The 26,800-nt window shown below is 34.1% G+C and overlaps 2 protein-coding genes across 3 annotated transcripts; one reads left to right on the forward strand and one right to left on the reverse strand.

Moving 5' to 3' along the window:
* Positions 1-594: 594 nt before the first annotated feature.
* Positions 595-18,601, reverse strand: LOC124214159 (E3 ubiquitin-protein ligase KCMF1). Its single transcript, XM_046616265.2, has 8 exons — positions 18,367-18,601; positions 16,132-16,299; positions 14,102-14,241; positions 13,801-13,997; positions 12,295-12,487; positions 11,760-11,980; positions 8,121-8,583; positions 595-3,390 (listed from the first exon to the last, which is right to left on the reverse strand). The coding sequence occupies exons 1-8, from the start codon at positions 18,380-18,382 to the stop codon at positions 3,193-3,195; spliced, it is 1,596 nt and encodes a 531-aa protein (XP_046472221.1). The 5' UTR covers positions 18,383-18,601; the 3' UTR covers positions 595-3,192.
* On the forward strand, positions 17,520-26,697 carry Dhpr (dihydropteridine reductase). 2 transcript variants are annotated; one of them, XM_046616289.2, is made up of 5 exons: positions 17,520-17,655; positions 24,242-24,325; positions 24,892-25,138; positions 25,762-25,954; positions 26,312-26,697. In XM_046616289.2, exons 2-5 carry the CDS (start codon positions 24,260-24,262, stop codon positions 26,409-26,411), a joined length of 606 nt encoding a protein of 201 aa, XP_046472245.1. In that variant the 5' UTR covers positions 17,520-17,655; positions 24,242-24,259; the 3' UTR covers positions 26,412-26,697. The 2 variants fall into 2 exon arrangements, with proteins under 2 accessions (XP_046472245.1, XP_046472244.1); XM_046616288.2 differs by lacking the exon at positions 17,520-17,655 and adding an exon at positions 19,021-19,217.
* The last annotated feature ends 103 nt before the right edge of the window (positions 26,698-26,800 follow it).

The raw sequence follows: 26,800 nt of genomic DNA on the forward strand, positions 1-26,800 counted from the left end.
GAAAATCGCATAAATATATTTGTTTGGGGTCTTGATGTTGAAAAATTCGAAATTCTATCTATCACGATTTTCTCTTTATTTTGTTCATCAAGGTAATAAAAATATGTTTTTCAACGCCTGCTTGAAAAGTTTAAGTTTCGAAGCCTGTGGAATGTGCGGGAAGCGCCTCATTTCCGAACAGTGCGGTAAAGCGACGCCAGCGCATGCGCATAATTAAAGTGCTCGATTTTACACACGGGGTTTCTTTGGCACATGGGTAATTATAAAAAATTTAATTTTACGCCCTGTGTTAGTGAGCGTAAGTTCTTTAACCCCAATTTTACGTACTGCCAATGACACGTTCGTTGCTTCTCAAATCAAACCTTCACAGGTGTTAAATAGAATAGCGTGTGTCATGCGTGCAGATGGGCAGTTTTGCGGCTCACGCTGCGAACTTTACGTTAATCGGAAACCGCCCACTTTCCACATTTGTAACACAATATAATATGGTAGATTATTGTACTACCGAAAATTTCTGGTCTTTTCTATGCAGGTAAGAAATATAACAAGCGAATTCATGGATAATTAATTAATTTCTTAAGACAGACCATAGAATTCAGTTATACCGATCAGCTTTATTCGTTTACAATACACATGATGAACGTGCATTACAGAGAATTCAATTTTGTAAAAATGTACTATAATGTAGTGGATGTTATCGAATACGTGTCCAGTTGGGCTCCGTTCATTTTTACAATAGGTGATGTGAAAAATTTAGCAAGTTATCATCTTTCGTTCATTCTATTTTTTAATAGTGCGTGTTACTTGTAGAGTTTCTCAAATTACAATCGTAAATCCAAAGAATCGAGCAACAAGTTTTAGATAAAAATTAGGTTGTACTGTACAATAATTGATTTGAAACGTGAGGAGGAAAAATAATGCGATAATGAGGTCGAAAATAGAAAAGAGTGGATCGCATAACTAAATATTGATCTAACATTGACAGACTTCATTGCCGTAATTAGGTAATGAGTGAATGGAGTTCTTGGGTATAAAACAGTCACATAATTTTATTTGACGTTTTGGCCCCGGTCCCGGCCGACCATCATCAGAAAACGTTTATCATCCTTCATGTCGCTTGAAATGTTAGTCAGTTGGCGCCAATGTAAGAAGGAAATATTGATGGTAATATGATGTAAAGATGCAAAATGATCATTAGTAAAGTAATAATTCTGTTCAAAATAGTTATTTCTTTGATTGCCAAGTAATAATAAATTAAGATTGATTTATCCACCAATGATTTATCTTCAATTGATGCCTACTGTAATAATCTCTAGGAATAATTAGGGATATTTGAAATTGAGTAAGTTTGACACCATGTTCTAAATTCTAGGTATTTTTAAAACTTTATATTTATCATTTATTATTTATAACTTAAGTTATTTTACAAATTTCGTTTTTTTGTTTTTGATAAATCAGAATCACATCGGAGCGAGTACTATTGTACACTATGCACACTGATAGAACAAAGAATATCATAATGCTCTTGACTATAGATATAGTTAGATTGAAATTAGTATTCATGTACCTACATTTTGTTTTTTCTGATTTTCATATATTGATTTTGTTCAATGCATTTTCTCTCGTTTTGTACATATCAACAGCATCAAGAATTTTTTTTCTTCTAGAATCCAATTAACCCAATGATAATACTTACTCACCACGTTAATTACTCAAGTGTTCTTTATATTGTTAATTAATTAATTGATGAGACACCAATTGATTTTACAAACGTATCTCACGTTATATTTTATATGTTAAACTACAGCGTATGGTATAATTCAATATGCATTTACCAGGAAACTTCAGCATGTCCAGGAGTTAGCACATGGGTATAAAACGTACTCAACGAATAATAATAATATTAATAATAATTAGTATAGTAATAATTACTGCAAACGAGTAGTATTTTTTCCTTTTTTTTTTTTGCCGTCCTTATCAAACAAGAATCACATGCCAGGTAATATATTTTGCAATTTTGCATTTTTCGTTTCATTTTTCCGAATTTATTTCTTCACCTCTCGTTTGATAAAATATTTTCTCATTCACGCATATTAAAACATTTTTGGTTGTAACGTTTCTTTTTTTACATTCAATTCACAGATTTGTAGTTTAATTTTCAAAAATGTTCAACTACCCCCCAAAAAATAAGATAAATTAGTCATGTGACAGATAAAGAATCAAACTCAATTGAACAATAAGGATTTGGCAAATGACAACAGTTAACAAACAGAATAATATTTTTTTACAGTATGTAGTCTAAATCCACAGAAGCGGCACCAGCAGCGAGTTTCAAAAGCAGTACTTTACTCAGTAGTCATAGTAGTAGTAGTCGTAATACTAATAGCAGTAGTGTATCATAATCAAAAATGACCCCGATACGATTCTTTCAAATTATATAACCTAATTATTATCAATTATTATTTCATTTGATTCATTTTCCTTGTTAAAGCCTTTCGAATTGCAAGAGGTAGTCAGCCGCGTTAATTATGGACACAGCAAAAAATATTATTCCACCCGACGTGTAACAGTTTATTCTTTTTATTTTACATTTACTATTATTTCACCATTCCCAGAAATATACGTATGTCTCGAGTCTTTTTGCGAAATGAAATTTCACCATATCACAGTCTACATGTAGCAAGTTCGTGTGTGTATATGTTACCGAATTAGCAGTCCTTCAATCAGCGGAAAAGCACAAGAGTATATGTATATTTATTAAATATTCTTCAATCAAAATATGCATACTGTTTCAAATATCACGATATTCAAACACAATAATAATAATTAATAATAATTAATAATAATAATAGTAATAGTAGTAGTAGTAGTAGTAGTAGCAGTAGCAGTAGCAGTAGTAGTAGTAGTAGCAGCAGTAGTAAATTTTCAACTCTCGCCATCTATCGGCAGACTACCTTTCACCAAGGTGGTTTAAGTTGTCATGTGGAATAAATGAGGCAGAAAAAGTACTACAGCAAAAGAAATTACGCTGAGGTACAGAAGAAGATAAAGTGGGGGGTCGGGGGTATTTCAAATAATTATCAATATATAATATTATAATAATAATAACAATAATGATGAGGTGTTCTAAACAGTGCTAGGACTAGTGCTAGAGGGCCTATAGGGGTAATTTTTTCCGGCAAAAGGGTGGGGTTAGTGTGGTGGCGGCGGCTCAGTGGATTGGTTCCTCCCATCGACAGCTCTTACAGGTTTTCTGCGTGACGGTCCTGTCACACTTACAGGACCTACGCCACCCCGCATGTAAGCTGGCGCTGGAGCAGCAACTGGCTCCCTAATCGTACCAGTTCCAGTGTTCCTTACTGGCGCTGGGGACAGAGGCTGTTGCAGTACCTAAAGTGTGAAACAAATATTATTATTATTTATTGAAACCAGAAAAATTTATAAATACAATGTACTTAAATCCAGTACATATAGCAGTTCTACAGAGGTAACATTATTAGCTGCGCGCAGGGCTGGACAATATACATACGAGTTACAGCTAAGAATTTCTTAAATACCATTAAATTTTACCACTTTTTGTGTAGTTTTAAATATAAATGTAAAATACAGAAACATATTACTTTACAAAGAATGTCTGGTGAAGCGAAAAATTATGATTTATTACTCTGATGAAAAAAAGTTCTTAGAAGTTTCTCATAATTTTTTTGTAAACGTTTCTTAGAAATTATTCCATATTTTTGGACAGTCCTGAGAGAAAATTCTGAATTAGTTCTGAAAAAGTTTGAACTATTCTAATAAGTCTGGATTCCTGGAGAGGACTTATGTTCTTTGTGAACTTCATTTCCTATATTGAAAACCTGGAAAGCTCTTATCACTATCCCTGACTAAGACGAATTCCATGTAAACATCAAATAAATTTTTAGGAACAGCTCGAGATGCTTTTTGAACTTGTTTTTCTATTGAGTATCTCAAAAAAATTCCCAATGTTTTCCATAAATTTGACAAATTCAATTTGCTGCACAGAAATTAAGATATTCCTAAAAAATTCCTAGAAATTATTAGGATTTTTCGTGGATTTTTTTAGAAAACTGTGCAACTGTTAGCAATTGTGAAAATGATTTTCTTTTGATATGCTCACAATTAATTATGATAATTGATGGGAGGATTTTACTTAATGTTAAAAATTTAATCTAGACAAAATTTTTTTTCTTCAATGGCTGATTAACGAAAACAGAAGATTAAACTTTCAAACGAGTATGTGGCTTTAGTGTATGAGAAACTTTAGGGAATGAATTAATGCATTAGATTGGACGTTTTAATGATTCTCTTTGTAATACTTGAAAATCTAAGCTAACAGTTCAATCTAGTGAATTTTCATGAAAAAAAAAATCTAAAAGCAAAAATTATGTTGGTTACATTTATAATTTTTGTTTACATAAATTCAATTACAATTTTTGAAAGTGGTTCATATCTGTATATGCTTTGATTATAGATTTCAAGTGTAATTGGATATTTTTATTCGATAAAATATCAATATTCAAGTAATTGAGCTCCGCTCAATTATAATTTACAATGGTACTTTGCATTTGGTCTCATCTTAATTCTGCATCATAAATGCATTTTGTTATTCATCTCATGCCAATGCGAAATTTCAATATATTTTGTAGTTGACTTCGTAGCAATTAAGAATTGGAAAGATATTTCACAACGTAAGTATTTGGTTGGGTCTGAATTGCATATTACAAATGTATTATGTGTGGATTTGGTATCTAAAATAAGATATAGTTGAATCAGTGTATGCCAATCCTATCACGAACTAAACCTCACCTCTTTCGATGTCGTCATAAATATTGGGATGTCATAATGGCCAACAAACGAGCACGAGTAAAAAACGTCGAAAAAGTCATTTATTTCGGATGCATAACATACTTTGCAAAACACAGCTTTTTAATAATATCTGGAGATTGCATTGAGCTACAGGGTATTTCAACTAGTCATTTTCATATAGTAACACCGGATGTAGATACTTATTTTCAACCAAATACCTTTCTAATTATTTCCTACATGGTATAAACTCAAAACAAATCTGTTTACTTGAAAAAGAAACTGTACTCTCATGTTCAAACCATTTTCTATTTTTCATCTCAAGCAAGAAAATTCACTTTTAAATCTTTTTTTCATATTTCTACAAAAATATTACTCTAGGTTAATGTAAAATAATGAGAAAAACGACGTGGTAGCGGCATTGAAAAGATGTCGTGATATAAACAAAATATGAAAAAATTGTTTGACAAATTTTTCTCTGTCTATCTCGTGATAGTCTGGATTATTAGTTTTGAAATGACAAACTCTGTAGCTCGATTTAGTCTAGATATATCATTTTAAAAAATGTGTGATTTTAAGAACGTTTCATAATTTCGAAATCAATGGCTCATTTATGAAATTGTTGTTTTATGAAAATTTATGAAAAAACAAACTATTCTGTGCTACACGGTAACAAATATCCTAACATGTTTGTGAGAATCTGTTTTACTATTTTTTTCGTATTCACGTGGAACGACCCGATTGTATTTTGTCATAGACTTTGTGTCAATTACAAATTACAATTTTACCGAACACTGTTGTCCATCAAACGCAGTGTCATTTTTGTTGTACGTATGAAGTACAGCGAGTGATTATCAGACCATCCTATCTTCTTGTATCCCACACAGAATAACAATGGAATTAAATGATAATTAAATTGAATTAAAATAAGCACGCGTAAATTGAATGATGTTGTTACATTTGTTTTTATTTGGTATAATGAAGTTCTAAAAACCACTTATGCATCTCTACACATCCCTATTTAATGCTACAAATCTGCTCTGTCAAACGAAAGTACGAAATAGAAAGATCCTTGTCAGTGGTACACTGGCATAATGTTTTGTTATATAGCACAATGGCTCATTGAGCACTACCACTCGTAATTTCAGCGCACAAGAAATATTGCACACAAAATTTTTAGTAGATCTAAATTCTTTCGATACACTGCTGCCTATAAAACAGAAAATTTAAGATACAACTGTGTGGTGTGTCGACAGGAATTATGGTACGTAATATTTGATATAAAGTGATTTATTTGACACGCAGGTAATACTTGGAAAGTATGATATAATGTTTGTCTGCTCATAAAAATTATCGCACACAGTGTGAAAAAAGAAAATATCGTTGTAATAAGCTTCATGTGCATTGACAAAAACTTATTGTATCATATTTCCCATAGATTAAATTCCTGCGTGCCACTGCCAGAATTACCATTATACAGTGTCCTTGAATTTTTTGAGTCATATTACCTGTATTCCACTGAAATATGTGTCGATGGGCTATTCTTTAATAAGCAATAACAGATATAAACTATTTTGCAAAATGTGCAATCACTTGGTGGTTCAGTTCAGTGTGGATGCATATCTGTACGGAGTATTCAATACCAACTCATGAACATCTGACCCTCACAATTTCGAATCTAATCCATATTCTTTCATACCCATCATTACCTTGACTCTAAAGATAAAACGATCGGTTCTTATTGTTCAAATATTTGTTTCTAAAGCCGTTATTCAGTTTTAAGTTTCTAAGTAAAGTAACCCGCCTATTCTGTAAATTTTGAAAAAATATTCCTCAAAATCTGTGTCAGCACAAATGATAATTTTCCATAGTTTAAAGAGTCATTATGTAAAATAATATGAATCATGGCATATAACGTATTAGCATCAATAGGATGCAGTCTCTTGTATACTTTTTGTTTCACTTCTGTGTTGTTTATTTTTTGTGCTGAAACATTATGTCTTTGTTCAATCATCCTCGGATAAAGGGTAGCAATATTTTGATAATTTAAATAAGGTCATACGTATGCGGTGTGGTCTTATAATTCTTTTCTTATTTCCACAAAAATATTCAAGTATAAAATAAAATGGCGTATCGTTGTAATTATTATAAAAAAAAAAGGTTACAAAATATATGAAATATATGCAGAAAGTTTTTATTGTTATAACTTCAACTCGTTATATCTCTACAATCAGTGGTTTTTTGACTTTGAATGTTGCTATGCATATTCTTGAACGTGTTCTGCAATAAATAGTGTGCTATAAATTTATGGAATGTTTTACTGAATATAGTTCTTATATTATTTGCAAATCGTTATCCAAATAACACATCAATGCGTTTAACGTTTTGGCATTCAAGAGATGTTCAAGTAGGTTTAAATTTTCAGTGGCCGAAATGTTCAGAAGACGTCAAAGAAGTTTTTTTTTTTCTTCAAATGTTATTCCAATTAAACCAACATTAAAAAAAAAAAAACTGCAAAGGTAACACGTTCAAGAATGTAATTCCAAAGTTTTAATTCAGAAGACTGTTAATTATCTTTGTTACAGCAAGAGTGGAAATGAGATCAATTTTTTATAATTAATATCAAAAGTGCCTTATCTCGCAAATCTCTATAATGGTATGCACAGTTAGGACTTTTTCAAGTAGAAGCGAGGATGCATAATCCAACTTTATGCTTAAACATATTTTTTGGCGGAATTCAAATTTGGAAGAGTTTTTACACATATCACTATAACTAAATTGATCGAAGAGGAATAATAACCGGTGGTTGAATCCAAGACAACAATTTTGTGCCAATCACTAATTAGAATAACGGTTTTTGTAACAGTAGAGCAAGTGTTCAAAAATATGTGAAATTTTAGTAGTTTTACTTTATTTCTCATCTTTGCAGACAGTTTCAAATTGGTTTCGATGTCTTGGAAGAAAAGTAGAAGGAACTGATTCGAAACTATGAGACCTCACGTTTGACACTCTGTTCAAATAAAGTCAATGAAAAACTTTTGTCAAAGAATGTATTGACTAAAGATAAGCAAACACAGTTACTCCCGGGTAAATGTTTGTGGCTTTGGGTGTACCAGGGAATAGTTTCATTTTCCTAAATTTACCGAACCTTATTCCATTCAAATGTGAACAAGTCCTCAACTACTCCAAACTAAAATTCCGCCCAAAGCTTTGAACTCCTTAGTGAAACACAGTAAGTCCCGTAAGGCCAATTATCTCTACGTTCTTCCATCAACATACAAAGTAACAAAGCTCACCAATGGCTGCGGCAATACGCTGTGCATTAAAGTCTGGACTATGGGTGTATTCTGAGCAGAGACCGCATTGGGATTAGGAGGAAGTCCTTGGTTTGTAGGGCCGACCATAGTTGCGGCTTGGGACTGACTTCCTGTGGCAGCCGCTGCTGTCTGTAGAGTTTGATGCGATTGTTGCTGCTGTGGATTTTGTTGGACAACATATTTGTTCGTGGTTGTTTGATCCCTTTTCACTTCTTGGTTCGAGTTACTCTTCTTCGCCGGAACCAGTGCCACTACACCACTTGGAGTTTCTGGTGTTGTCGTTGCTGTCGATCCAGGAGTCTGGACAGCCGATTGTTGAATCAGCTCAGGCAGAGCCTGAGACAATGTGCTTACGACAATCTCCCGCGTGAACAAACTCCTGTTTGCACTCTCTCGTTCAATAATCTGCAGCTGGGAGTCGGACAGCGTATTCGTCATGCACCTGCGCAACCGAGGAGGAGGATATATTAATACTTTTGTATAACCTTCAAGATCTGTTGTCAAATTTGATGCCATTGTAAACGCAAAGATCACTTGAAAAGTGCCGTTTTCAAATTATTCAGTTATTTTATGAATAACAGATTTTTCAGCAGTGGTTGAAGTTTACAAAATCTAATGTGATGTGATCATTGAGGTTGATTTGTTTTTTGCACACTTTTTGGCAAAATATAGTGTTCGCAAATTAGTTTGGCAATGACCAGCCTACAGATGACATGCAGTTTTTGGTTTACATGTATACATAGCCTGTCTAGAGGATCTTTGTTCAGTTTCAATACAGAATATTTTTATTTACTGTTTTTTTCCCTTTCCTATTTATAGCACTTTTTTGTGTACAAATCCAACAAATGTCTATACTTTCAAATTCTATATTCAGAGCTGGAAAAGTGTGATTAAATCCTATAAAAAGTTTCGGTGATTTTAAAATATCACAGTAAGAATCTCATTATGATTTTTTTCTGGACACACCAATAAAAAATGGAATAGAGATATGCAAAACGAGCAAATGTGAGTGAATAAAAAAAAATTTTTCGGGTTTCAAGGTTTACAAATTAGACAAATAACCCATTATCACTGTTTTTCAAAAAATGTAATCGAGTTTTTAGTAGACTTTGTCAATGGTCGCACTAGTTTTTATATCCGCCCAAAGACACTAGAAACAATTGTATCTCGCTTATATAATATTAATAGCAATTTGTACATGATTTTATTTTAATTACAAATTATATTTGTATTTTTCAATTTGTAATTGAGCCATTGCTATTGTTCCCATCAAAGATATCTCATCATTTTTTTCTGTTGTTTTTAAGACAAGTGATATAGTAAAGGAATAAAGCTGATGAAAATCATGCCAATGCTCGTCAACATCCTGAACACACTGGAGCAGCTGTTAACTATTTATTTGGATTATAGGATACGTGAAAAAAAATTTCAATCATTTTAAGGCCAATTATGCATTCATTTCCGTACTTTAGAATGCATTAATAATGATTATGAAGAGCAGAGACAACAAATTTTTGAAGTTGCTAAATTGATTTAAGATAATAATAATCATTTCCCTCAAGACGGAATCCAACAAAATTACTTGGCTTGCTTCGAAACATAATGGTCACTAAATATAGTTGAATGAATTCCCTGTCGTTTCTCTGACCAAATTATAATTTTTCCCTCCTGAAATTCGAATTAATAATGCCACTTCAGACATTTAATAAATAAAGTCCTGTAATACTCGGTATTAAAAAATAGGTTCATGATCTATTTGAAAAAGTCATTCTTACAATATTTTACTTGGGAAAAGCTGGTAATAAGAGTCTCCAAACTTAATTATCACATGTGATCAGAAAATCAGCTCTGGAATTTTTGTAGACTTTTTACGAAATTAAGTGTGCGATCTGTTACAGCACTTTACGTTACTAATTTACAGCTTTTCAAAGATTTCGATAATTTACGAAAACTGAAAACAGCAAAATCGCGAATTCAAGTACAATCATGTCAGGAAATTATGCACATACAAGATATGTGCTGTAAAATTTTTCAAACATACACTAACATTCATTTTTAAAGATAGTTTAACAGCGCAGGTGTTTCACATATAAATCTGCCAACAACTTTTTATTTCACTTGATACTTCAACCTGACTTCACTGCTTGTAATTAATTTTATAAACTGATAGGACTTTGGTAGCAGAGTCTCATGCAATAATATATGAAATTTAAGAATTTTAAGATGTCTCTAGCTCTGTCGTAATTTAAAAAAACTTTAAACTTGCTAACAAAACTTTTTCCATGTCGACGCAAGACATTTCGTTGAAATATACAAATTTATTATCACTGTGAATTATCAGTAAGATTTACCATTTGATTACCTATTCAATTATTCATTAAATTTATACTTGTTCAGAATTTAACGAAGAGTAATGAACTGGGTTATTAAAAAAAATTCAGGTTTCCATTTCTTTGTTAACTTTCATGAGTATTCCGTGATCATTAGTAACACACGTGTGATGCACACATGTAAGAAATTATATTATTTGTTGATCTGAGTTTAACCTTACAGCATTTATTAAACATTTTTCATATGCAACGAATATCCAAGTTAATCAAGATGTATAAGTATCGGCATTATACTTTCTAACATGAGACCACAGTTTTTATAACTATGCATTTGTGATAAGCAGTAGGTTTACATCATGATTACTAATGACCAGAGATTTTATCCGCGACAATATTCCCAAATGCTGTAAGCGAAAAGACAATTCTCAGTATGAATTGAGACTCGTTCTGGACTCATTTCAAATATGTGATACAATATTCTAATATTCAGCGGGCTGTTTTCAGGTTCTTTGTAATTCCGTGGTTGTGGAACTTTACATTGACCGTTCATACGGTCTTGGGGTCTCATATTGTTTCATTCAATAGTGAAAAGTTATCTTCACCGAACTTGATTATTATTTTTTTTCTTTAAAAGTAAAATAAAAGTAATTGTTAATGCATTATGTTTCTCAGTTCTAAGTGGGACGTGAAATTTATTGAAGAATTTCAGTGTTTCACAATTTCAATGATTTAACTATTACCATTGATTTGTTTTCATCTTTTACCTGATTTAAAAATTTGATTTTACTAAAACACTAAATTACACTTGATTGTGCTATTACCATTGTTGATATGAATCAGTTTGAAATATTTCCACGATATTTCCCTTATTTTTTTAGACTATGGAAACTATTGTAATATTTTTAGGTTTTTCAAAGTCTCAGCTTCTATTACCATTCGGTGAATGGAACTTTAGGGAAAAATTTATGAAAAAGATAGGGAATAATGACCTTCCGTAATTAAATGAAATTAAACCAAGTCACATCATGGATTTTCAGTTTTGCAGTACCAGGGTTAATAATAACCACCTTTGCGATTTGATAAAAATATACTGGTTTGACCTAGATAAGAATGCAAATAAAATATTAAAGGCACAATATAGAATCGGCAATGGCAATTGGTGCCACAGTGCATGCCTCGTAAGAACCCTTTCTTCATCTTGATGGTCAAATAATCTTCCGTCTTCAGTTTATTAGGCAAGTTTATTGAAATTGAGTTTACAGTGTGACGCATTTCAGACAAAACTTACCTGGGTAACAGAAACATGGAGTTCTGAGAGTTCAGCGACGATGGGTTGGATGGATTAGCAGCGTTGTTAGCATTGACAGCAGCGTTGTTGTTGCTGGCCGAGCTGTTGGTAACCACGCTGGCCATCGTGGCTGAGTGTCCACTGCTGGCCACACCCCCGCTAACTGTGCCAATAACTTGCGGCTGTCTCCTTGGCAGTCTCTCTAGTTGTTGCCGTGCAGCCTGATTCGCATAAGCACACACAATACAGACACATACATACATGTATATATAAATCTAAACATATGAAAATGCACACTGTGCACGATCTTGTTCATTCGTCTCAAGTACGATATAAATTAAGACAGACTTGGAGTCATACCAAAGAAATACATATTCATGACAATCTTTCACAATTGACATGCTACTTCGACATTAATCGATTTGCCGCATGATAACGACGAAAAAGAGCAAAGAGCAAAAAACAAAAGACGAACAAAAGAAAACTATTGTAAAAAATAAAATCATTGTGTACTAGGCAAGTCTTTACAACGTACCCTGACTTGCTGACGTTCAAGCTGCAACTGCATTTGCAACTGTTGTAGTTGCGAAGGTGCAGAGGATCCTTGACCTGTGCCAGCTCCAGTTCGTCGTACCCCTGACAGTTGAGACAGGAGTTCTGTGATTGGATCGATACCTTCTCGACTGCTGGGACTCAGCGCTCCTGATGAACTAAAATGCATGTTGGACCTGCAGGTCCAATGTCATTCCAATGAACAATATCTAAGATGAGATGACGGGCTTGACTTTCCAATGAATTATATGAAATGATCATCAGATTATACATGACAAAATGGACCAGTTTCATATCAATAAACATAAAATGAAGTAAAAGTCTACAAGTCTTTATTCATGAAACATTGATGAGATGTGTGAAAGGTGGCAGGTACTGATGCGATCTACTAAATGTGGCTATGGTAGATATTGTGCACAGAGAATGGTATATGAAAAAACAAATAGTTTGTGATTCTAGCGACTTTCTTGGCTCATAAAACGAATTCTGAGAATTCTCCGCCTCTCAAGTTCTAGGTCCATCGCTTACACAGAAACTATTGAAATACAGTGACTATAGTAATTCGCTTGCTATATAATGTGATAGAAAGAATTTCTGATTAGATTTGTCTCTACAACCAAATTTATATGTGACAATCAATTACTATTTATTCCTCCAACTTACGTTGTTATATTTAAAATTTTCTCTCATACAGCTTTTTAAATTCAACAAAAAAATATTGTCAAATTCATAGCTTCTCTTTGGCATCAATATTACTTTAAAATAGATATGCTCAAATTACTTTTATCAATATACAATCTTGTACATTGATAATAAATGACAGAATCTACTTTACGTTTGGAGCAAATAACAAAAACACAGAAAATAACAAGATAAATTATAGACTAGATGTATTTTACTGCATTTATGAAAAATTGACGTTTTCGTTAAATCGTTCTACAGACAATTTCAGTATACCATTATTTTTTTCTCCAATAACATGACAGGGTAATTTTTTCCTCTACAGAAAATGCTCTGTAATCAAAGAACTCCTTGATTCAAGTATAATATTCCTCTGTAAAATAAACTTCACTTGTACCGATGGAAGAACCACAAAATTCTGTGTAATGAGGTAGCGGAGAGGTTTCTGTAATACATTGAGTATCTACTGTTTTTGCACAACTAATCAAAGAATTTCGCATTGTTATAGGAAAGTTTTAACCTTTAGAGGGCTGACATTTTTCCCTTAAAATTCCATATTTTTTAGAGGTATGATTTATATCGTATAGCGTGTATAAATAGTTAATACGTCCAGTCGAGTTTCCAAGTTACCTGCTGGCTCTAACAGGAGCCAGGCTGGCCGTCTAAAGGTTAACATACATTTTCGCAGGCATTCACAGACACAATGTAGAGAACTTTTTTTTAGCTAGGAATAAATGTACGAGAACAAAGACCTGATGGTTAATCCATCACCCACTGTTGGCGTGATCATTTTACTGGTTTCTCATACCTCCGGGCTCGCGGAGCACCGACACCTCGAGACGGGTGTGGCATTCGTCGAACGTTGTGGCGACTAGAAGCTGGTTCATCAAGGAAGGATATTAAATCTCTTGGACCGCTTCGATGTTCAAGGGTCAAATGTCCAGCAAAATCATCAGTCACATGATTGGGGTCCCCCCCAGGCAAAGATGCGCACACTGGACATACCTGTTGAAAATTTTTAAATAAGGAGAAGTGAAGAAAAAGAAAACGAGTAAGTTGATGTGTGTCAAATGAAGAGGCTACTGCATGGAATACATTGATGTACTCACCACTTCAAACGACGTATCTGGATGATCTGCTGCAACATGTTCTTGCAGCGTAGCTTCTGTAAATCCCATCCTAGTACAGTAAGGACACGTCAGAGATTGCGGCTGCTCAATGCTCACTCCTTCTCCGCCGTAATAGAGTTCTATATTTGAAATTAGATATTGTTACCTTAATTAATCCAGTTCTCCACCGAAGGAGATAACGCTATTTTTAACAAGGTTGAAATTCGTAACATTATGGTAACGATGCATCTGTCAAGAAAATCGTTATTGTGCAACCTCAGCATTGTTTGAAATTTGGTAAAATCTAATACAACAAAACATAATCATATTTTGCGAATTCAAGTCTTTCAAAGTAGTTCTAAAGTTACATAATAGTAATGTTTTTAAAAATAATTTGTTACGTTAACGTTACTAACTTCAACCTGGTTATTATTAGATTGGAAAGTTTCAAGTAAATTCCTTAATAACAAATTTTGTTACAATAGATTCTCAATTTCATTATTACAATTAGTTTGGAACTGAAAATAAAATTTGGAAGAAGACTACACAATTTGAGCAAAAGTATGTTAGCTATTTGGGATTAAAACGAAGAGGTGAAATTATGGCCAACACTAAACATGGCACTGACTTATTCGTCCAGTATTGCAAATATTTTGAATTAAGCTTCATCGAATGAAATTTCAAAAATTTAAATTTTTTAAAATTTGGATTAAGCACAAGTGAAGGTATAAACAAATTTTTCTTCACGTTTTGAAAAACAAAATACAGCAATAATAAAGACCAAGTGAACGAAGGAAAACACGAAAAGCTTTGATTTTTTTTATTTTTACTTGTTTTATCCAGATTGCACACAACAGAGCAAAACTGTGAATGGTGTACTTCTTACGAAGGTTGCAAAATATGATACAAATATATTATTTATTCAAGAATACTTCGTTTTTGAAGAAAATTCCTCACTTCTGTAGGTTACTCATAGCAACCATCTTGTCTTTGGATTATTCTAGTATTACAAATCTACTGTACATGATGCATATTGCATAATTAAAGTGAAACCTCTTCTAGACCTACGTTTCACACTTCAATTATGAAACTTCACAGTTGTGATAACAGAATTATTTCAATTACTACAATATTAATTATTACACCAAATTATTATAACAAGTGTGAATATAAGGATAAGAAAAAAAGTTTGTTAAAAGCTGCGGCTGTAAGTCGACTTTGACCAAGGATTAAGAAAAATATTTTTATCTACTACAACCTGTGCTGAATAATTTAATTATAAATTACATTTGTGTAAGTTGATCAGCAAACACAATCAAGATCCAAATTATTCACAAATCTGTGGAACGAATACAATTTCATATATATTTTCTTCAATTGTTCGATTATTTTCTTAAACTATGTGAGCTGGATTTAGAATTCCAACATTGAATTCTGATAACAAGATCTCAAGAAATAAAAACATCTTAGTAAGTTAACTAGAGGTTTAATATTGCACTGATCTACATTCGTAAGCCAGTATTAGTTGTAGATAAAGTTTGCGATTAAATTTAGTGAATCAAAATTTGAGGTACATCTTTTTCGTTTAGAGTTAAAAAAAAACCGAAAAATCGGAAGAAATATGCTACTAGCTTCTGAACACTAAGCATAGATCGGTGTATGCTAGTCGGAAGAACAATACATGTGCATTAGTGTTACAATCAGCCACTTAGCGTCGCCTTGCGTGAACTCGAAAAACTATTTTGTGTCCTTATTTCTTGTATGCATAGCTTTCAATATATTCTTAGTCTACCTGGAAATAATTCCATTATAGTAAACTATTCCTACCTATCAAAAAGGTAAACTGAATACACGATAGTTGCTTTAATTATGCTAAGAAAGAAGTTACGCCGACCTGCTGTGACTAAACTGCAGTACAAAATAGAAAAAAAATTCTTCAGGGAGATATAAAATTTTGAAAAGTATTCATTTGCGGAATTCTTGTAACTTTTCGACTACCTTAATGCTACATGAAAGATATTGAGCTTTACCAAAGTCGGATCTTGTCAGGATACACTGCATAGGATGATCGACGAGATGCCGTGTTGTATTAGCACCTGCCTCATAGCAGTTTGCGCACAGATCATAGTCGTAGCACACCAGGCACTTATACCTGCGTCCACGGAAATTTCCCTTGAGGCAGGAATCGCAACTTACCCCTGAAAACACAAAGAAAAGCAAGAACAGAGATTAACACCAAATGCATATCATTTAAAAGAATTAATTAATCAATATCTCATAGCCTTTTTCAAACATTGATCAACACATTGAGTATACGTGTATGCTATGCACATCGTATAGAAATAAGAGAAGATTATATAGATAAATGATTATTTTTTATACAAGTAAATTCATTTTTCAGCATTGAATCGCAAATGCTTACTTTTGTGTCTTAAATTTACAAGCCTAAAGATATTCGCATGTTGTTTGAATGGATCTCAAGTTTCGAACCGTCAGGTTTTACCGAATACTTCATTTGCTCCTAATACTGAGATTTGATGGTAAATTTCTGATGAGTAAATAAAATCTGGGTGGTCATTTCAGAGTGCGAAATGGTGTGATTATGGCTAAATACTTTGATCGATCAAAATCTCAGGGTATGTTTCTATAATACTCAATAAATATGCAAAATTGTCAAGTTATCCAGGTTACTGGGGGGCTTTAAATAGACAGCAACCTGTACGTTTAGTTTCTGGGTCGAGATTACTGTGTCAACTTGTCTATTTATATGATACACTACAAAAATATGTGTACACAAATTAACTTACAATTTAAAATAAAAAAGTAATTAACTAATCACACATAACACTTGTGATACAATAGTGGCATAAGACAAAAGTGAATTATTCTTACATTCGAAACCGACAATCCAATGAAAAATTTTACAACCAGTAATAAATTGGAGCACAGAGGGTAATGGATATTTTATCTGCTGTCTTATTTTATCGTAGAAATTAGGAATGCATGTGGCAACTATGCTCGATGTGTTTGCACGTAGTATAAAACCAAGAGGTGAAATGTTTACTCAAATAAAGAATGCAAAACACGCAATTCTTGGTAAATGATCTAATTATAGTTCATAGTTTTATCAACTGAACAAAGAAACAAATCATCCCCTTACAACTTTGGTGATATTTTTTAAGGAAAAAGAAACAAGAGTGGTCAACATAACAGGGTAATAACAGAATTGCTCTTATCATTGGCAGAAAATTAACAGTGTTCTAGGAGTCTGCTAAATGGGAAGTCTTTCATCTCTCATCAACTTGTTGACAAACAGTTTAGTATATGTAGTTCTATACAGTGAACTAAGACGCAACTTGTAAGCTGGATTTGAGCCAAAAGTATATCCCCAGTTATGTTTATTTTTGTAAAATAGCTACTTCGAAACAATGGCAAAGAGAAAAAGTGTGAGAGAAAAGAGAAAGTAAATCGACTGTATGAATCTACTGTATATTTTATTATTTGAAAGGGAATATATCCGATGAAATTATTATTCAGCAAAGTAATTGTGGAAGGTGTGTAAATAGTTTAAGAAAATGAAGAGAAACTACAACTATTGTTGCTTCTCCGACGAAGAGTCGTGCATGATATTGCAAGTCCAGGCGAATAAGAATCTGGTAGAGTGTTTTTTGTGAAACAAAAAATGACAAATATGGCAAGTTAAGGGTACATTATATGACATGTGTTGAATCATGAATAAAAGGGAAAGGAAGGCTGCATGAGAAAACGGAAGGATATAATGACTTCAAGGAAGGTGTAAGAGTAAGCTTTTCCAAATGACAGTTGCTTAGTAAAATTTTCGGCCGTCACCAAAGACGGGGATTTAAAGGTCTGAAAATCGGGGACGAGGTTCGGTTGAAAAATCGGAATTCCTGTCATCTTAGGTTACGCAATCGTCACTTAATCTGGAATTGAAATAAAATCGAATTCAAAAGGTAATTTACAAAAATTCTAATAGATTCTGATGAGGTGGTGCCATCTGTATGGTGACATTATATCGCTCCTCGGGGATATCCCGATGCCCTGGCCATACGAAATATGTTTTATCATGATTAATCGGGAACGGCAGGCCTGGGAGAAGCACCTGGACGTATTTGTGGAATGAGTTGGCTTTTTTAGGGGGATAATCCGATGCCCAGTGTTAGGATTTTGGAAATTTGTTGGCTCGACGTTTCGCAGTCAGCCAGCCCGCGATCAGCCCACGAAAGAAGTTGAAATACACGTACCTTCATGTCGACTCATTTTCTATTTAATAATTTCATATACGCCGCGTAGCACGAGCCGCGCGCGAGCACTTTATACCAGACGACGAATACTTGACCGACGCTGAACCAGTCTGCACGGCGATCAGGTCGACAGGTGCAGCGTAAAAAACAATAATCGTTTAAACAAAAAATTTTTCGTTACAAATTCCAGCGTAAAACCTAACCCAACTAGGCTACTGTGACGTCACACTAGATTTACACTCCCAGAGTGCGTTGCGGGCTGGGAAGTGCCGAGTTGTGCCGAAGTCACTCGAGGTCCTCCGATCGCCGGCGGAAGCTCACGAAACACGCTCGGCCATCTTCGCCGCCGCTCGCTCAACCATAGAAGTATAAGGATAGAGTAGGAAAGGCGGCTCTGAACGTGTCCGACCTGTAGAAAGACAAAGACAACGTAAGACCACTACCCTTCTCTCTCTACTAGCGCATGCGCAGATTACTAAGTAACCCAACGTATGTCATCGAGTCTGGTAGTCAGCTATGACGGCTGCGACGGTTATAGCACTGCGCATGCGTCATTAGAGTGAGAAGAGTAGTGGTTTTACATTCTCCGTCTCTTTCCAATAACGAGACACTCCCACTTGTTACGAGAGCTTATACCCTTCCTACACTATATCCTTATACCTCTATGCGCTGAACTCCACGCGTTTCTCTCCACGCATCCGTACCTATATTACCCTGGATTTTCATCGTTATATTCACTTATTGATGTTTATTGAACAATGGCAGCCGCCGTTCTCGGTCGCGTGCTCGTGTACGGGGGCAAAGGAGCCCTCGGCTCTACTTGCGTCACTCAATTCAAATCGAAAAACTGGGTGAGTTGAACGTTTTATTTGATATGTCGACGTTCATACGGTTCAACAGTATACTTATTTTCCCTCGAGAGGATGTGTATGTCGCGCGGTCTGTAATTCGTACATTTTTATCCGGATAAATCTTGGCTGCTCGCATTATAGTAAAGGAAATTATGACAGCTGTCGTTTCATTGACGCTTTACACGTGTCGAATTGTTGATTCGGAAAATGTTTTATTGACAGTTGATAGAATCTTTCTTACGTTGTTTTAATTTAGTCTAGTTGTATGCCCTTTTTTATTCGACGTGGCTCGTGGTCGAAATTTTGAAGATAATTCAAGAACTTTTTTATGGGCGGGAACCGGCACTGTCAGAAAAAGGGGAAAAAAAGTATTTCGTCATTCTCAGGACTTGCTCTCGGTTCCTGCAATCGATCGGATATCCGGTTATCTGGAAAAATAACTTGCTCATAATCGTATAGGTAATAATAAAATAAAATAAGGCCGTGACTACAAGTTATTGTTAGTGCCGCCTGGCGCAATTTTATTTTGCCGTACCCGGATTGCGAAATTTTATATTGATACAGACGTTGACGATATTACAGTCACTTTTTTTTAAACCGCAAGTTCATTTTCTCCGTATTTTACTAATCGAGGTCGCGTTGCGTAAATGCGTCTGTGTATATGAGCAACAAGTTCCATTCAATTTTATCCTCTTTTTAGTTTCACCTCGATAATTAAATCGCATCACATACATACACATACATTGACGAATAGTAACAGTCATATTTCAAAATCTGTTGGGTTTTTCCAGATTGCACCATTTAGCTATCAGCAGGTGAAACTCTCCGTCGTTTAAATCCCAAATGAAAATTATATCAATATTAAATACTTATTGTTGGACTTCCTATTTATTGACGCGGAATGAAATCTCTTCAATTAGAACATTTCAATTAATCGATTTTTCATGCCGACGTTCTTTGATAGATTATCATAAATTACACAGTATTAAACTCGTTTCTTTATTTGGAATTTTACGAAAATTAATAGGGATGTAGCAATTTAAAAGTTACCGGAGTTAAATATTACGTCACAATGTGATTATATGGAAATCTACTAATGATAAAATTTTTCAATTCGTAACATAACAATTTGTGAGTTTGAAAAAATACACACGGGAGACACACGATTACTACATACTACACAGACCGATATTATAATTATTGCCCGTGTCATGAATATAAATCTTGTATGGAAAATAAATTAGATTCCAAATGGACCTCAAATTTGTATGGCATCCCATGTTCATTTCTCAGATAATTCTCTCATTGAACTCATTGAAATTACGTGCTTGAAGTTAGTAACTTTGACACAACGAAACATTTTTCAAATACCCGCTATTTTGAAACTTTAGAATTACTGTGAAAGAATTGAGATTACAATTACTATAATGAACTTTCAGATAATATTAATGCTGCGAAGTAACGATTTTTAAACTAAATGCATCATAACATCGACGTTAGTAACTTGAAGCACATTTTAAATTTCTCGAACACCTGTTATGTAATAAAGTTAAATACAAAAATTAAGTATTCATAAAAATTGTATTAGTTAAACCTAATAATTTTTCGTTTTCATGAATGAATTAATACTTTAAATTCGAAACCCTTACAGAATGAAAGAAGTGCAAATTCAAAAATTGCATGGTAATCTAAATAATTTCAAGTTAAGAAAAGCCCTGACAATTGAAATCAAAATCATCAGCATCTATTCATTCGTTCTCCAGATATCGTAGGACAAAAAATTGACCCACACAAAAACCCAGACGCCCATCCGAATATGATCGGAATGATTTTCTAAATCTTCAAACGTCGTCTTTTTATTTTATTCCTTTTTTCGAAAAAAAAAGAACGGGAAGGTAAAAAAAAAAAAACAAACCCGTATTCATTTACTGAAATAACTGTTCGGCGTATGATCTGCGTCAAAACGTTTTATGCTTGGACCGATTGTCTGCATATGTACATATGTTATACGTATTATATATTGCGAAAGAAAAATGCCCTCCAATTTGACTATTATTAACATAAGCACATGTACACCATCATATTATTTTTTATTTCTATGTGCGATTCCTTCCACTTTCAATCGTTAGATTTATACTGATCAATGTTGCATAAGTGAGAGGGAAACTGTATCAAGGCCAAGGCTAGAAACCACTGGAGCCTTTCACGCGAAAGATACCATTTAATCTTAGGTTGCTACAATCTCCTGCATTACTGTGAAATTCACCTACCTCGGTGTACTTGTTGGGTATGCAGTAAGGAATAAGCCGTAAAAATGATAGTATTTCAATAATTCAACTTATACTAGACTCTCTATTTGAACTACTGCTTCTATCAACTTTTTTTTACTAGATTTCAATATATTATGACAGTAGAAAGCAATGAAAGAGTTCAGACTGTCTATTTTATCGATTAATGCTGAAAAATACTTCTTGAATATGATGTTTCATGCACTTCTCTACATGGGTAAAGGGCTCGGCAAAAATTTATTACGTAAAGAAATAACTTGAGTTGAACAGGAGTACTTTTCCATTGCACATTCGGCAAAGTATGAAAATATTCGGTATGACATGAAGTTCTGATATATTTGCAACGTCCGAAATTGTGTGGAGAAACGTTAACGCAAGCAATAAATCGAAAACTGGTGAGATTTGAAAATATTGGATAATTTTGCTAGTTAAAGTGAAAGTCGGAGAAAGTCATGGAATCTAGCTTGTGGTCAGAAAGTTCTAGATTATACGGAAAGCTTATGATACTGAAGATCGCAACGTTGATTTTTGTCGGTAGCCAAATTCAAACCGACATTTTTTTATCATAATCAATATCGGTGCGACGTATTGAAATAAGATATTGATGCCAACATGTTGAAAGAAAAGTCTTTCTGATTAAAATGAATTACCCTGGAGTAAGATCGGTCTAATCTACTAGATTTTGAACCTTTTTGAAGTAGTTTGAAACGCAGCATGGATATCTAACGACACGCATTTGCTTATAATTCTAATATTGTGAATTGTTAGAGAGACCTTACGAATACACTGCCGATCATTAATTCCAATGCACCCTCAGATTTGTAGATTCCCTATAAAGAATGAACTTAATACGTGTGTTCTGCATGAAAATAAGTCCTTCTGTCGTTAAAAACATTTTCAGCATTCGCAGACATCTTAATTTGTATTTGCTCAAATAATTCTAAATTCATCAAAGTAGATTCTCCTGTATACACTACCTTTCACAAACTCTCTGATTCTGGCGGTGTGTTTTAAGTTGACGTGCGGTAGTGTATAGTAATTTGATAAATACTCAATGCACAATTATTTCGGAATAAAATTGATAAAAAGTATCGAGTTTTGGCTTAAGTAACCTTAAACATATCAGGCGTATATATTCAAACAATAAGAAATAGTATATTGTGTTACAAGTGCGGAAGGTGGGTGATTTCCGATTAGTGTGAAGTTGCAGCGTAATCACACGAATACGAGTACTGCAAGATGAGCCAAGGCGAACACTGTACACACGAGTCAGATATCCACCATCTGCACGTGTGACATACGTTATTTTTTCCAACTCCTATGAAGGAAAATGTGAATAAGGGGCGACTTCGGTGAAATTTTGAAAATCCTTACTAGAAGTCATATAAAAAAAAATCCTTTCACCAATTTTTCAGTTACGGTGCCACTGACAGCGCGTAAAATTTGGATTAGGTAACTTACACTCATTGACACAGTGCGTAAAATTGTGTTTTGTCGACTAAGCAAGTGTTATTATTATGGAAAGTTGCATAAATAGCACAAGTGGTCAGGTAACTGGTGTATTGTATCATGTTTCATTGGGATGGGAAAGACGTCAAAGACTTTAGCCGGCCCAAAGGCCAATCAATCGGTTATCAATATGCTTATTTATACTAAGCTTATACCACAAAGCGGCACGAAAGAAAACAATTCTCTTGGAAAAAGAAACCACCTCCAGAGGCCAAAAACCATATGAGCAAACGGATCTAACAAGCATATTTAGAGTCGCAATTAAATAAGCACGTAGACGATTAGCGATATGCCGGATAACCCGTAGAATCTGATCAAGTTATCTGTCCAGTTTTCACTCAGATTGTTACTAATTGTAAGAATATCTTTCACAACTTCAGTTTGCATTGTGAACCGGAAAAATCAGAATTCTGCACGTGTTTCTGCACTGTTTCGTACTATGGTAAACTGGTATGGATTTCTGCGAGGAATTGGAAATTTTTAGGAAACAATAGAAATTGTTTTTTCTAGAATGCGGTTAAAAAAATCTACAAACGTCCGCTGATACATTTTTTCAGTCAAGCTCGGATTACGATATCTTTTCAGTAGTTTGCTCGAAATTATCGACAAACAGTACAGATTTCGATTGAAATCTAACAACGTCTAGTTGGTTACGGAGAACCGCATCGATTAAGACGAAAATCATAAAATCTGTTCATTCGTCCTATCCTCTCTGGTTCCTGAGAGATCGCAGGACAAAAATTGGTTTCACTGCGCCTGTTGAAAACTTATTTCAACCATCTTTGGACTTACATATTGTAGTAACTGCCCAAATTTTCTAAACACAGAATAGTGAAAAATTAAGAAAATACTGTAGGTGCTAATCAGGTACAAAAATGTAATTCTCTTAAATACTTGGTAAGTCGTCGTCATCCAACATTGAAAACTAATGTTTTAAAACGGTGGAATTGATATTTTGCTACTGTTTCATCAGCAATCCAACAGCAAACAGGCCATACGAGTACGTTAGAAATGTTGACATACTGTGATAAAAGCAGAGCCAAAGGTTATCCGATTTGATGCCATTTTCGGAAGAAAAAACTTGATAGTCAATAAAGTTAATTAATTAATTATGCAACTAAAACAAAATATGTTGAAATTGTGACATCTCAATAGTTCTACGATTGTTTGTTTATCATTTTATAACCAACATATACTTTTCGTATCAATTTCGAATTGTTGTTTTAGTGGGTTGGGTCCATCGACATGAGAGAGAATGACCTCGCAGACGTCAACGTTATCGTCCCATCCAATGCAACATGGGAAGAACAGGTACTCAAACAGATAATCACCTAATTCTTGTTCACCACTATTTGGAATTAGATTTAATGAATAGGACAAATGATTAGATTCTGATACTTTAGATCCAATTCTAATGTTTTGGGTACATTTTCTTTTCTGATCAGACCCTCACATATTGTCTAAAAACGTCCAAGAAATCTTAGATTACAAACATGTATTGTATCGTATTTACACAAATCTATTTTTACCCACTTTTGGGATAACAATTTGTAAATATCTTTTCAAATGGTCCCTGGAAATCGTAATGTTGCATAGAATAAGCCAAAAAATATTGAATTCAGGTGAAAAATATCAGAGTTTGAGAATTTTGAACGTTCTAATTATAAAACCTCGTCTCAAATCGTTGATATCTAATCGTTAGCTTGTATCATTCGAATTTGCTTATAACCACTCTATTACAGTAAGGATGTTTTTTCACGTGTGTTCATTAATTGGCAAATATAACACCAATGGAAATTCCTTGAACGAGTTTTTCTCTATTCTTAACTTTTTATTCAGGCAGAACAGCCTATTCATCTTTGAACATTTATTTTCAGGAAAACCAGATCTTGTCGCAAATTAAAGAAGTTCTGAAAGGGGAGAAGCTGGACGGTGTTATTTGCGTGGCAGGTGGCTGGGCCGGTGGTAATGCAGCAAGCAAAGATTATGTCAAAAATAGTGATCTGATGTGGAAGCAAAGCGTCTGGAGTTCAGTAATTGCCTCTAGTATTGCTGCCCACCATTTGAAACAGGGAGGTTTCCTAACGCTGACTGGTGCCAAGCCTGCAATTGAGGGAACACCTGGTTTGTGATTCCCAGAAATCCTTTCTAAAAACTTTACAGCCGATAACGATAGATTTTTTTCCGGTACTACACCTACTTTTATACATCGATACGATACCTTAAGCTATTAAGTCCATATTCTTTAATTTTTTAATGTAAAAAGAAATATTCATGCACGGATGAAACATACTCCTAGAGTGTCGCAGAAGCCTATCGGAAGAAAGATTTTAAATTAATACTTTTCATTTTTATTGATAAAATATGCTTTCATCATGAGAAAAACTAGGCCATCATTTTAATTGAAAATGTACAATTAGTGGCAAATATACTCAGATGAATCCTCAGATGGACAAACTTCCGCAATGATCTCTGAAGCTTATAAAAGTTTATTCCATTTTTTTTCACACTTTTTTATACTTTTCGTTTTTGTCACTATACCGGCCAACCAATAATTTTTCCTATTTGACGAAAAGTATCACGACAGAAATTGTTTTTTCGACTTGTGTTTTTTGTCGTACTGTAGAGTTGTTCCAAGTAAAATCACCTTCATCAACCTCAAATGAATCTTGAAAACTTTTATTGTATAAATTCATAGATTCCACGCTTTTGTGACGAGAATATTTTTTTATTGCTGCTCTTCTCAGGTATGATTGGGTACGGAATGGCCAAGGCGGCTGTTCACCAATTGACAAAGTCATTGGCTAATGAAGGAAGTGGTCTTCCTAAGGATTCTCTTGTTGCCACAATTTTACCCGTCACACTAGATACTCCTATGAACAGGAAGTGGATGCCAGATGCTGATACGTCAACGTGGACGCCATTGGAATTTGTAGCAGGGTGAGAACTAAAGCCAAATTTTCGGAAAAATGATATCTTTCGAATTCGAAATTCTAGTGATGGAGTTTGTTGTTCCCGGATGAAGCAGTATAATTTTTGCTACCTGAAATCCAACAATCTTTCTTATGTATCGTAAACTTGAGAAATCATCATAGATGTTATTCTGCTAAATTTACGCTGCACTACCCAATAATAATATTTTGTGTTCATTATCCAATGTTTCATAATTCACCTGGTAATTGCATGTTTAAGACAATTGGACAATATGTAGCAGTTTTGTTCATACCTGTGCCTTGTAAATAATTTCAGCACGATACCTCTCTGTTCATCTCTACGAACTGGTTATTTCCATTACAGGCTATTTTTCAAATGGGGTCAAAATCAGGACAGACCGTCAAATGGAAGCCTTTTGCAGCTGATCACTAAGAATAATCAGACGGAATTAGTAACTGTCTAAGATTGGAAACAACCAAGCTGTCGAAGATGAAATACGAACGTGACAATACTGCAATTCTGTGAACATATTTGTAGGCATAAGTCGATTTTGAATGTGGACCAATTTTATTTTTAGTCGGCCCTCAACATGAATCCGATGTAGAAATTGTACAGCTTTAAGCATTTTTTTTTAAATTTGCTGCATATTTTGCGTCTCGAAAGGTAATATACTTTTGCTCGTTCCAAACGGTGCTTCTAATAATTGATACAGATATATGTAAAGCAAATAAATTGATCGATTCGATTTATTTCTTAACCGTTTTTCGTCCGTACCTTGCATTGAATTTACATGACTTTATAATTTGCGCCCGATTTGATGGTAAATCCTTCTTTGGTAATCTGATGGTAAAT

The sequence above is a fragment of the Neodiprion pinetum genome, chromosome 3 (assembly GCF_021155775.2).
Source record: "Neodiprion pinetum isolate iyNeoPine1 chromosome 3, iyNeoPine1.2, whole genome shotgun sequence".
In the NCBI taxonomy this organism is placed as follows: domain Eukaryota; kingdom Metazoa; phylum Arthropoda; class Insecta; order Hymenoptera; family Diprionidae; genus Neodiprion; species Neodiprion pinetum.